Genomic DNA, 12,107 nt, shown 5'->3' on the forward strand with positions numbered 1-12,107 from the left:
CCATTAGGCACAGTAGGAGATGACTTTTTTCACGAACATGTCCTTTTGACAACGATCCCGTGGATGAATGTGCAGCATTATTGCGCAGAGAAATAAATATTCGTCGGAGATGGTTATCAGACCGCGCATAGATTTTTGCATTTACAGACAATAATCTTTTTGAGCGGCACTATCAGAATGTGTTGGGACAAAAGAAAAAAAAGACATAAAAGACAAATAAATATTTGTATGAATAGGCTTAAAAAAGACATATATAGGCCTATTATATTTTATAAAGGCACTCGTGTCTTGAGGGTGGACTCCCTCCGGGGATTCCCTCAGCCACTTCCCTCCCGTTAGAGGTGGTGGCCACCACCCGTTTTACGGGCATCTGCCTTCTTTCTGTTGGCTCAGTAGAAGTCTGTGTTAGTTTAAATAGGCTTAATTATTTAACAGAACATGATATAGATGATGACTCTAAATTGTCCTTAGGAGAGTGAGTGTGAGTGTGCATGGTTGTTTGTCTCGTTTGTCTCTATGTGGCCCTGTGATGGACTGGCGGCCTGTCCAGGGTGTACCCCGCCTCTTGCCCATTGACCGCTGGGATAGGCTCCAGCCCCCCCGCGACCCGACTGATGGATTCAGCGGTGTATAGATAATGGATGGATGGATGGATGGTATAGATGAGAAGACATAGTTTATCTGTGTGAAAACAGCATTATGTTGGGAATAAAATAACTGCACAGTCAAATAGCCACTTAATATTTATTTTACAGTGTAAAACATGATCAAAATGAGGTACCTCCATGCCAAGGTCTCACCTGTTTGAACAATGTTTTTATATTTCATCTTAAACTGCTGCCAAGAGCGCTTCTCCCCCGCGAGATTGCACCTAAATGAAATAAATGAATGGGCTACCATTCAAGCAGTTTCCCTGTAATATTATTGTGATTGCAAAGGACTACATTTAAACTTACACTTTTGCTGCTGCAGCGGTGTTGCACTTATTTCTAAAAACGTATTGAAACTCGCCGCATGAGCGCATTAAGATTTCCAATTCGAGGTTGGTGAAAAACGTAGCCCCTCCTCTTCCCCGTTGCCAAGGTGACTCGTCGAATCGGGGCTCCATTGATGCTGGCTTTTTAAAGTTGTGGTGCACGCGCTAAACTCAAGGTGAACTTACTCAGAGTTGATTAACCTCACTCAAATCAGCGTTTCTGGAACCGAAAACTCAGGGTTTTCTATCTCAGAGTAGATCAACTCAGAGATCAGGAATAGACTCAGAGTTGGTTGAACCTGCTACGTGAAACGGACCCCTGAACTTTCACCAACTGAAAACATTCAAAACACAACAAAGAAGACCCACGACTGCTGAGCAGCTAGAATCTTATATCAAACAAGAATGGGACAACATTGCTCCCATAAAGGTCCGGCAGCTGGTCTCCTCATTTCCCAGAAGTTCACAAACTGTTGTTAAAAGAAGAAGAGATGCTACACAGTGGGAAACACGACCCTGTCCCAACTTTTGTGAGATGTTTTGCTGGTGTGAAATTTAAGATGGGGTCTTATTTTTCATGAAATAGTAAATTGTCTCGCTTTCAACATTTAATATGTTTTCTATGTTCTGTTGCGAATCAAACATTGACTTATGAGATTTACAAATCGATGCATTCTGTTTTTAATTTACACTAACATGCATTTTACACAGCATTCCAACATTTTGCGAACTGGGATTTTGCTGATAAATTTCAGGTTTTGTGATTGAAAAATCACAAGCTCGTGTGAATTCACAATTGAAGCAAACAATCCAACATGTTCTCTGTGTGATTCTCTTTTCATGAAATCATCAGTAGTAGTCCTCTTCACACATAGTGGTTACGGGCTTTGAGATTGTGTCATCCGCCAATTAATGCCATCCTTTCTGAGTTGACAAGTGGAGTTTTTGTTCCTATAAGCTACAAAAAATGAATCATTTTGAAAGATCATATTGATAGTAGACACCCCAATGATAAACACCTGTGAGCACTGACAGATAAGTTAAAAAACCTGTGATGATGGAGGCAGCTCTGAGTAAACCTGTTATTTCCTAATAGAAATAAACTACTACACCTATATTACTACAAAGTATTGACAAACTAAAAGTATTCAATGAAAATTCTGCTGACGTTTGTCACATTGAGAATCTAATGATATGGGGCACCACTGAGGCTGCAGCTGAAAATCCACAACAGATGATCACATTTCAGCACAGCAGCACTCCCTCCAGCTGTCATGTTACTTTACAGCCATGAAATATACTACTGTGACTACCAAAATATTTTGGATAATAACCATAATGAAATGGTGCCGTCAGCTGTAATGGTGACATCATCTAGAATAATGATGATTAATGAATAATTAATGAATAATGATGATAATGATTTAAAAGATATTTTTTCAGCAATGTGAAAAACTTTCCTCTTTGTTCATATTATTAAACTGTGTCAGTTTGCTCCTTTACAATCATAGGTGACTGAATATCTTTTGGTTGTGATGTTTGTAAGAAGCCGATATTGTTAGGAGTTCTGTTTCAGAAGGGCTTAAACAGTACATCTCAGCATCCCTCACAGCTCCAGAGGAAAATGGGATTATTTATCATCTGAGATCTAATGAAATCTGAGATTGTGTGTGTGTTGGGTTAATGTTGGTGGACATGGACAGCTACCCACTCTAAGTGTTGTTCTACTTGTTCACAGTTCCCAGGGTCACCACAACTGCTCCCTTCTCTCCTGGTAAGATTGTTACCCTACAGCCTCTTCCTGTTTCAGATCTGTGTCACTCAGTTTCTTCCAGCTCAAAGACTGTCTTCTGTCTCAGTGTTCACGCTTTTCACTTAAATCTGTGTGTGACAATGAAGGGTTGGAGGAGTACATATATTATTTACAGACCTTCCACCCCAGAACTGTTTTTGGTTAGTTGGCAGATCTTTGGGATAGCCTGTGGGCTTATTAAATATTCTGTTTGATTTATAAAATCTTAACACCAGCACATTCAAGCACTCCAACAGTCATGGCGATACTCAGACCAAACATGCTGCTTCTGTTTGTTTAGCCCAGAAATTGTAAAGCAAACAAAAATAAGTAACATTAAAAACCAACTCGGTTGCATTAGAACTGACTTTTCCAGACACTCGTCCTGTTTTATGGTGGATTTTTACATACCAGGACAATTTGCAGTTAATCATGCCGAGGCCTCATTATGGGGGCAGTCTTCTGACTTTATCTGAGCGATCACCTCATGCTGTTAAAAATCTTCACAGCCCTCTGAGGACTACACGGACCCTCATAAAAAACAATGGTGAAGGAAACATTGTGAAGTACATCTAGAGTCGAGTGCGCACAAGAAATTATTTTTATTGCCTCTCTAATTGTTTACTGAGTTTATAAGCTGCTGTTGTCAGAATGAATTACATCATCGTCACTCAGCGCCATAAAATAAAGTTTAAGTGTGAGTCTCAGTTTTTATAGTCAGCATATTCAAACAGTAATCCAGGTATTTCAGAGCATCCCAGATGTAAATCAGCTGTGGAAACAGCAACAAAGTTTAGGGAAGAATTTAGTGTCTTTCCTGTCAGTTTTAATTTAAATTGTAGTGCAGACACAGAAGGGATCATGAGTGTCTGGATTTTTTTCGGGGGTGGGGGGGACTGGTTGCAGTTTGCAACTTCACTTTTTATGTGAATGTTTCAATACAACTAGGATCAGAAGTTCATCACTCAGAACTTCTGGATTCATGTCTAGAATCCACACAAATCTGGGGTTTATGACCCTTAAAGTTACTTTAGTCTGGATGGATTTTTTTTTCTTCCAGTGTTGATGGAGACACCCACATGTTTATAGTTTAGTAATCCACATTTCACACAACCTGTCTGGTTGTCATCCTTCTTGTCTGCTCCATCACGTCACGTCCTGCTCTGATGGTCGTACTGCTCCCTGCACTCCTTTAAACTCTTCATATTTGCTTTGTGATGACTATCTGTGTTTCAGCTGTCATGTCCACCTTACACTCGTGTTTTACCTCCAGGGCCACTTCCACCTTGTTCACAGTCCAGTAAAAGGAATTTCTGGTTTCACTGTTCTCTGTTCCTGTTCTTCCGTTGTGCTCTTCTTTCCTACGGCTTTTCACTGGAGTGTCACATGTCTGCATGGCGTGTGCAGAACATGATCATTTTTATTAAGACGCACGTCTCAGGTGCTGCGTGAGCTGCATTGCAGCCATGTAGGGTTTTGATTGGTTGATTCATTTTTACACGTGACATAATGTCAGAGAGGTGGTTCTTAGGAAAATACACTGTAATACACTGTTTTTGTGGGTTTTGTTTGTTTGTTTTTCACTATGTGAAACCTCCCTGACCGGTGAGTTGGTATAGAGTTAACTGCAAGTGGACAGAGGGGGAGGTAGAGGCTCAAAGCATCTACAGCAGTATGATGGTGGAGCAGTTTTACTGATACAAAAATAATAAAAAAAAATTTGTTTTTTCAAGTATGAAGAAATAAATACAAAAAGAGAGTGTCTGAGCTGAGTGTTTTCCCTTTAAGTGATATTTTAGACTGGAACTACTACGGTGAGAAGACAATTCAACTTGGCAGTGTTTACAGATGCCTTTGGTTCTGTCGACTCCGCCGTCTGGAAGAACTTTAAAATGAAAATGGCCGAGTAAAAGTTCCGTACCCTTCTCCATGTTTGGTGGATCCGCCAATTACTTTCTTTTCCAGTTACGCAGCAGACAGCAACAGACTTTTACAAAATAAAAGCCTGTGAGCAACAGACTTTAACAATAATAAAATAAATGATAAAACAGGGATGGTCCGTGGCGTATCGGGTTGAGCAGGCACCCCATGTACATGAGGCTATAGTGCTCACTGCAGCTGGCCCTGGTTCAAGTCCCAGATCAGACAGTCCTATGTTGCATGTCGTTACCCCTCTCTCTGCCCCCTGCCTCCCCCCCTGTCTCTCTGAACTTTCCTATCCATTGAAGGCACAAAAAACATTTTTAAAAAAAATCCTTCGTTAATGCGCGATAAAATATTTATTGGCGTTAAATAATTAACGAGTTAACGCGATAATAACGAGTTAACTCACCCAGCCCAAGTTATTATTGCAAGCAAGCTCTCAGATGAGTTATTACTTATCATTTTATCGATGTTTGGAAAATAATTCAATCTGTTCAGGACCTAACAGTGTCAGTAAACCACAACCAGGCTTTGAAGTAATAAACTGAGTCACCAGTCAACAATTCTTCATCTTTTCCCACCAGTGAGTTCTTTCCCAAACTGTTCCAGCAGACAGTGAGGATAACAGTTTTTTACATTCTGGGTGGAATTTAAATTAAGTCAGTTATTAAGGCTACAGGTCACAGATGCTGAGCAAAATAAATGACATTTTTCATGCAGCCTCATCTGCTGCCTAAATGATAGCTGAACAGCTATAATTTCACACTCAACTGATTATTTCTAATTCAGAAGAAAGAGAAGTTAAATAAGCCTCTTGGCAGACAAGTTTAAATACTGCAGGTTGTTGATACTGAACATCTGTTGTTTTACTCATTTCAATTTTTTTTTAAAAAGGGAACTTCTAAAAAGTTTGGAGGGTTATGGCAATAGACTAATTTAAGATGTGGTTGAAGCTAAAGCAGCAGATTCCCAGATACTCTCCTGCTGCAATAACAGTGGATCTTACACTTTAGTGAGTCAGAACTCACTCCAGCACACATGTAATGCATACTTTCAGTCATTTTCCAGGACTCCTCCACTGATCTCAGAACACAGAGCACAATTAATGCATCTGTTTCCACAGTCCGAGTTCTCCACAAGTCAGATTGTGACGTGTCATATTAGGATCATAAGGAATGCACTGTCTGTATATTCTAGCAAATAAGATCTGTTTAATGTGGAGGCTGAACCTGTAAGCAGATACTCTCCGTTCGCCGCTACACTGTCAGAGCAAGGTCTGATTCAGCTTTGCCACAGACATGATTGTACCTCTGCTCTGTGTTTTTGTGTAGCTGAGGGCAGTGGGGTGATCATAGTGGTGGTCATCCTGTGTCTGCTGCTGCTGGCCTTCCTCGGCAGTGTTCTCTACTTCCTGCATAAGAAGGGAAAGATCCCCTGTGGACGCTCGGGCAAACAGGAGATGTGAGTACTGTCTCCTCATTCTGCAAAAGATGATCGCCGAACAATATGACGGTGAAAAACCTAAAACCAACAGTTAATAAAGGAAATAACTTGTCCTGATAGTATGCATCTTACTTGTTTCAGTGGGGATTTTTCATTTAAAGTAATACTATGTAACTTCTCAAAAAGCCCATTATGGAGCTCCCCCTACAGGCTTGGAGGTAATGTACGGTTACACATTCGTAAATCTCTTTCTCTTCCTTGCTTCATCAGTCAACGTCTTCTTCTGTTTCTTCGGTGCCTCTGCCATGATGATCGTACTGACAATGTTGCGCTAGCTTAGCCTTATACCTGGGAGCGTGAGAGGGGTCTATTTGGGTCTATTTTTGCGGTAGGTGTGCCAGAAAGCAAGTCGAAGTACTTCCGCTCAGCTCCCGGGCCGGTCCAGCAAAGTTACATAGCGCAGTTTTTCCACCTCAGACCCCCGAAGGGCATAGGAGACAGGCCAATCGTAATATTAAAACTCATTCTAGCCGCACAATTTTTTTCAAACTGTTATTTTAAGGTAGAAATGTTACATAGTATTGCTTTAAAGATATGTTTAACAAACAGAGATGGGATTTGCTCAGAAGTTGTTGAGTATTGGTTCATCAGTGAATGATCCGTTTTGAGCATTTTGCTCAGATTTTCAATAGGTTGGTGGTAAAGACAAAAGTATCCTGGAATCAAGCCCAGCATCCTTTAGAAGTGCTTCTGGAAACCGTACTACATGACTGTGATAAACAGGACGTGCTGCCTTTAGACGAGTTCAAGCCTTTTTCTTCGTACTTGCACATTTCAGTTTGTTATTTTATATTAGTGCACTCAGTTGCTGTGATGTCCCGGAAACATTTAGTTGATATCTAATTATATGCTCATACATTTCTATATTGTTGACATTTGAAATAAAACGATTAATACACTGAAGTGACATCCAAATCCTGTGCACATTTTTATAGATGGTTGTCAAACTCAACCTGAACAGAAATGCTTCAGCATTAATAAATATGTCATTTTCAAACAAGACGGAGGCAAAACATGGGGATTGTAGCATTTTAACCTGTTAACAAGAGGAAGAAAAGTCAAGTTACAGCATAAATACAAACACAGTTGATGTATTTTATCCAACATACAGACTACGAATGGATTGAAAGACTACTTCATTGTTGGGACTGTGACTCAAATCTAACAGAACTGCTGATTCAAAATCTATGACATAAACTGACCAAAGAACATGGACGACTAATGTTAGAAATGAGAATGTTGTTTGTCATAATAAGTTCTGCTGCAGTGATTTTTTTTTTGTCAGATGTCACATGTGTCAACTCTTCTTTGTATCACCAGCACCAAAGAGAAGACCACCAAAGATGACATTGTCGTGGAGATGAAGACCAACGCAAAGATTGAGGAAGCTGTCCTTCTAAAGGCTGTCAATGGAGAAAAGAAGGGTCCTAATGACCAGGTAACTGTTGTGGTGAGTGGATAGTTAGAACTCAAAGCCTGAGGACACCGGTGCCCCCCGGAGGCAGCTACAAACCAAAGTTAGTCCAGAAGGGAGGTGCAGGAAGAAAGCCCCTGGAGAGGGTGGATCATATGAACTTCTTGGTTAGAAATAAGTCCACACCAGCTTGTAGTTCGTAGAAATCTGAATGAAATTATGTGCAGTAGAGCTGCACAATAATGGAAAGATGTTCAGTATTTTCTTTTTTTTTTGTGGCTTAGAAATATAGGAATTTTAATGAATCATTCTAGAATGATTGAGATGATTATGTAGGGCATAGAAATATACATGAAAAAAACAGAGAAATTCTCTAACTTGATCCATGGACCATTAATACTGCTCTTTGGTGAAGGAGGGAGACATTTTGCTCTTCCAGGGCTGCTTTGTGAGAGTCTTCAGGGAGAGCGGCACACGGAGCGCTGTAGAACAGTTGAGGCTCACGGCACAACTGTGCTCTTTGCATTGGAGCCAAGAGAAGCTCATTTTGCACATGTTTTGTAAATTGTATCACCACATTTGAATATTTGAATGTGTGAAAACATCTAGAAGTACATATCGTATCTACATGTCCATGTGCACAGATATAATCTATAAGTATCAATCAAATTTACACGTACAAGCCAAAATTTGGAAATAGAAGTCATTCATAAAGCAGGCAGCAAGGCAGCTATAGCACTACTTTTCTACACGATTTAAAGTTTGGTTGGGGACACAGAGGGCACGCCCACCCTTTCTCTGCAAGATTGGCGAGCAATTCAACAAATCTGACATGAAATTAAAACAGAATATGTTCATTTGGTGTTCATTTACGTGTTTAAAAGGCTGGGCTGCACGGTGGTGTGGTGGTTAGCACCATTACCTCACAGCAAGAGGGTTCCAGGTTCAATTCCCAGCTGGGTCCTTTCTTTGTGGAGTTTGCATGTATGTATGTCTGGGTACTCTGGCTTCGTCCTACTGTCCAAAAACATGCATGTTAAGCCTCGTTTCCACTATGTAGTCCGGCCCGGGTCGGGTCGCTTTGGGGTCAGCGTGCATTCCCACTGTACAAAGGGGACCCTCAGGGGTGGGCGGAGTGCGTGCCGAAGCATAAACAACAAATAACATCCATAATTTGGAACCACCTCCAAGCTTCTTCAGCACACTGGCTCGCGGTCCGGTTGAAACCACTTTGCGGCAATCAGCTGGAAAACTTTTTCGTTTCGCACAGCGCCATCGAGCTCCCGCTGCACAGCCTCCTCACCAACAACGGAGAGCAGAGCCTGGAACCGGTCCTGTGTGCTAGGTACGCCAAGCAGAAGGGTTACGAAAATAGTAACGGGTACCATGGGACCGGTACGCTTTCGTGGTCGTGGAAACACTGAAATAAGCGAACCGTTCCGAACCGACCCGTACCGGACTGGATAGTGGGAACGAGGCTTTAGGTTATTGGTGACTCTAAATTGTCCCTGTGAGTGAGTGTGTCTCATTTGTCTCTGTGGGGCCCTGTGATGGACTGGCATCCTGTCCAGGGTGTACCCTGCCTCTCACTAAATTGGAACTACAATGGTATAAAAATGGATGTTTAAAAGGCAAGAAAAAAGCTTTGCATTTGTTAAACTGACTTGTAGAATGTACATTTTATCCATAGAGACAGACACGTAGATTCGATTTGTACATGTTTTCACACATTTATATATGCTGATGCAAGTTACTAAACATGTTTCTTTCCTGTTTCTATTCATTTTCTTTTCTGTTTGATAAATAAACTGACTCCCCTCTCCAGTCCATTGGACTTCTTTTTGCAACAAAATCTTCTTCGTCAGTATTTCCCTCCTGCTCCTCACTGGCTGTATTGTAGACGTGTAGAGCCTGCATCTCATTCTACGTAATAGTTGTTATTGGGGAGTATTTTTCATATAAATCAGAACATGTCTAGCGGTGGTGGGACTGTAAAGATCACATTTACGACAGAAACATTAAGATACTCTTTGAATTTTCAAAAGCAGGTATGTTGAAGGAAGAAGCTGAAAATAGATGTAATCATCTACTGAAAGTCATCACTACTGTCAGTGTTGAGAAGGTTGTAGTCGTGTGTGAAAATGAGCGAGCAGGTTAAACACACTAAGAGTGCAGAAAGTGAAAAACTCTCAGCTTGTAGTAAAAAGCTTTAACAAGCTGTGGCACAGAGGACTGACCCTCTGTGACCAGATTCTCTTTTAACTGTAAAAATGAAAATAAAGTGAACTTGCTTACTATCTTTTACTCACATAGCAGCAGACGTGTGAGCAGGGTGGCTGCCGTTTGCACTGCTGCAGTGATGGTGACTCTGTGCTCTGCTTTGTTCCCGCAGTAAGGCCCCGACGTGCAGCGGGTCGCATCAGCTCCACTGATCTGAGACCTGCAGGGTACCACCACCCCCAAAATCATGCTTTGTTCTCAGCAGTATTCAGTAGATTTACACAGGAACACACATCCACATTCATACACTCACATTACACACACACATCAACAGATGTGTTTGTACAGATGTGTATTTTCTTTTGAACGAACGTTTGTGTCCTCATCATTAAGTTCCTTCATTTGTTTCCAGCTGCGTTCACCTCTCAGCTGTTGCTCCGTGTGTGTGTGACGGTTTGTCATGTTCATCATCCTTCTTTTTTATGATAGTGTATATATTATATATATTTTGTTATTTAAGATATTTTGGCACTCAGATTTTCATTTCTTCTGGCTCCTGTTCATGTTGATCTGTGTTTGTGGGTCCGGGCGAAATTTCAGACAGGACATGATGTCAGAGACCAAACGGGACTCCTGAGAGGTTTGACAGTGTGTTTGTCAGGATTTGATACCAATATTTGTAGAAACAGACAAAAAGAAAAAAAAAAAGTCTCCTCCAGAATCAGTGTCTGAACATCAGACATCGAACGTGACCTGCAGGATGACATCTGTAATTTTATCTTTGAAACAGACACACTGGCGGCCTTCTCTTCAAACTGCTGCCAAACCGTTACTGTTTATAAATACATGCAGACCTGTGTGGAGACCTGTTAGAGGAAGCCTCGCACCGTTCCTGAGGCTGAAGTGGTCAAAGTTAGAAATCTGTGCCTGTTTTTGACAACTCATCATATACTGAATTTGTTTCTCTTGAATCTGTTTCCTTTGTGTTGCCACTGAGAGGTAGCTGTCCGAAGAGGCGTCCCAGTATTTTTGCATGTTTAATGTTTGACTCAAGCTGCAGGATTTTGGTTTTTGCCTTTATGAACAGTAAAAATAGACGCGATGATCACTGTGATGGGTAGCTGATCAGATTCAGTTTTCTTGAAAAGGATGACAGCCTTTGACAGGCCCAGGAGGCCGTGTACTGTCATGGACGTTATTTCCACAACCCTCAGAGACTCTTCTCACCACCTGGATCAAAAACTTAAGACTTCTAAACAGTAACCAGAAGTGACAAACAGACGTCCACCTCCATGCAACAGGTGTAGGACATAAAACGGGATATCTTAGTTCGACGGTCGCTCGACAAACAGCCAACGTCTCAGAAAACATGCTTCTGTGCTCAGAGCAGCAGTGTCTTTTAAATGACCCTCTGGGTTTTCCAAAGCTTGTCAGGAGCTCGTGTTTCAGTAAAGTGATTGTTCAGCTCTCTGAGTCAAACATGATTAGAACGGATGTGGCACAAACTGGGCTAATGTGAAACATGCAAAACTGCTGCGGGGCTCCTTTTAGGGCCACTGTTGTGAATACTGGCCACTGTGTATTTTATTGTGAGAAGATTTGTTCTGTTGCTGAGAGCGCTGCATTGCCCTGATGACTTGCAACATTAACATAGTAGCGATATGTTTATTTCTTTGGCATGGTCCCCCCCCCACTCCCTCACCCCCCACTGAGTATCCATGTGCAGGACTCCCTCAGAGGAGACCTGCCCTCATTCACAGCGTGACGCTGGTGTTCTGGTTGAGAAAAGCAGCACCAAGCCATAACCATCAGCTGGATCCATCAGTCAGCACCGCCACGTTCTGGTTTAGATAACGCACTCTTTTTTTTTTCTTTTGAGTTTGAAACTGAACTTTGCGATTATGTTCTTTATTTCTAAATGTGTGTAAATTAAGTGGTGTACATGTGATCCTCTGATGCTTGCATTTTTTGTTTTTCCATTTTATTTTGCAAAAAAAAGTAATGCCAAATAAAAGTTTCCTTTAAACAAAGGCTGTTTCTTCTATCACTTTTCTCTCTCGCTTATTTTTGCCTTAGTACGCGGGAGTAGGAGTGAGAGCCCGCTGCACCGTCCCACAGTGAGGAGGCAGGAAGGAGCGCAGCCTCCAAACCGCTGTCAGCACGAGCTGGAAATGACTCCAGCAGCAGCTCAGGTTTCCCAGTGCGGACGGAAGCAGGACACAAAAACGCAGCTCAGATGTGCAAAGAATTCAGAGCTGCAAAACAAATCAGCTGTCCTC

The 12,107-nt window shown here is 41.6% G+C and overlaps 1 protein-coding gene across 3 annotated transcripts in view; it reads left to right on the plus strand.

Annotated features, from left to right (window-relative positions):
• Positions 1-11,852, plus strand: part of mcama (melanoma cell adhesion molecule a) — a 90,214-nt gene extending 78,362 nt beyond the window's left edge. For 2 of the 3 annotated variants that reach the window (XM_075486855.1, XM_075486853.1), the window contains exons 13-16: positions 2,715-2,750; positions 6,023-6,152; positions 7,515-7,644; positions 10,001-11,852. In XM_075486855.1, the coding sequence (XP_075342970.1) occupies positions 2,715-2,750; positions 6,023-6,152; positions 7,515-7,644; positions 10,001-10,003 (299 nt within the window). In that variant the 3' untranslated portion in view covers positions 10,004-11,852. The remainder of the gene's footprint in view (positions 1-2,714; positions 2,751-6,022; positions 6,153-7,514; positions 7,645-10,000) is intronic. The other variant, XM_075486854.1, reaches the window with a different exon arrangement.
• Positions 11,853-12,107: the final 255 nt, after the last annotated feature.

Source organism: Odontesthes bonariensis, chromosome 16, assembly GCF_027942865.1.
Source record: "Odontesthes bonariensis isolate fOdoBon6 chromosome 16, fOdoBon6.hap1, whole genome shotgun sequence".
Taxonomy (NCBI): Eukaryota; Metazoa; Chordata; class Actinopteri; order Atheriniformes; family Atherinopsidae; genus Odontesthes; species Odontesthes bonariensis.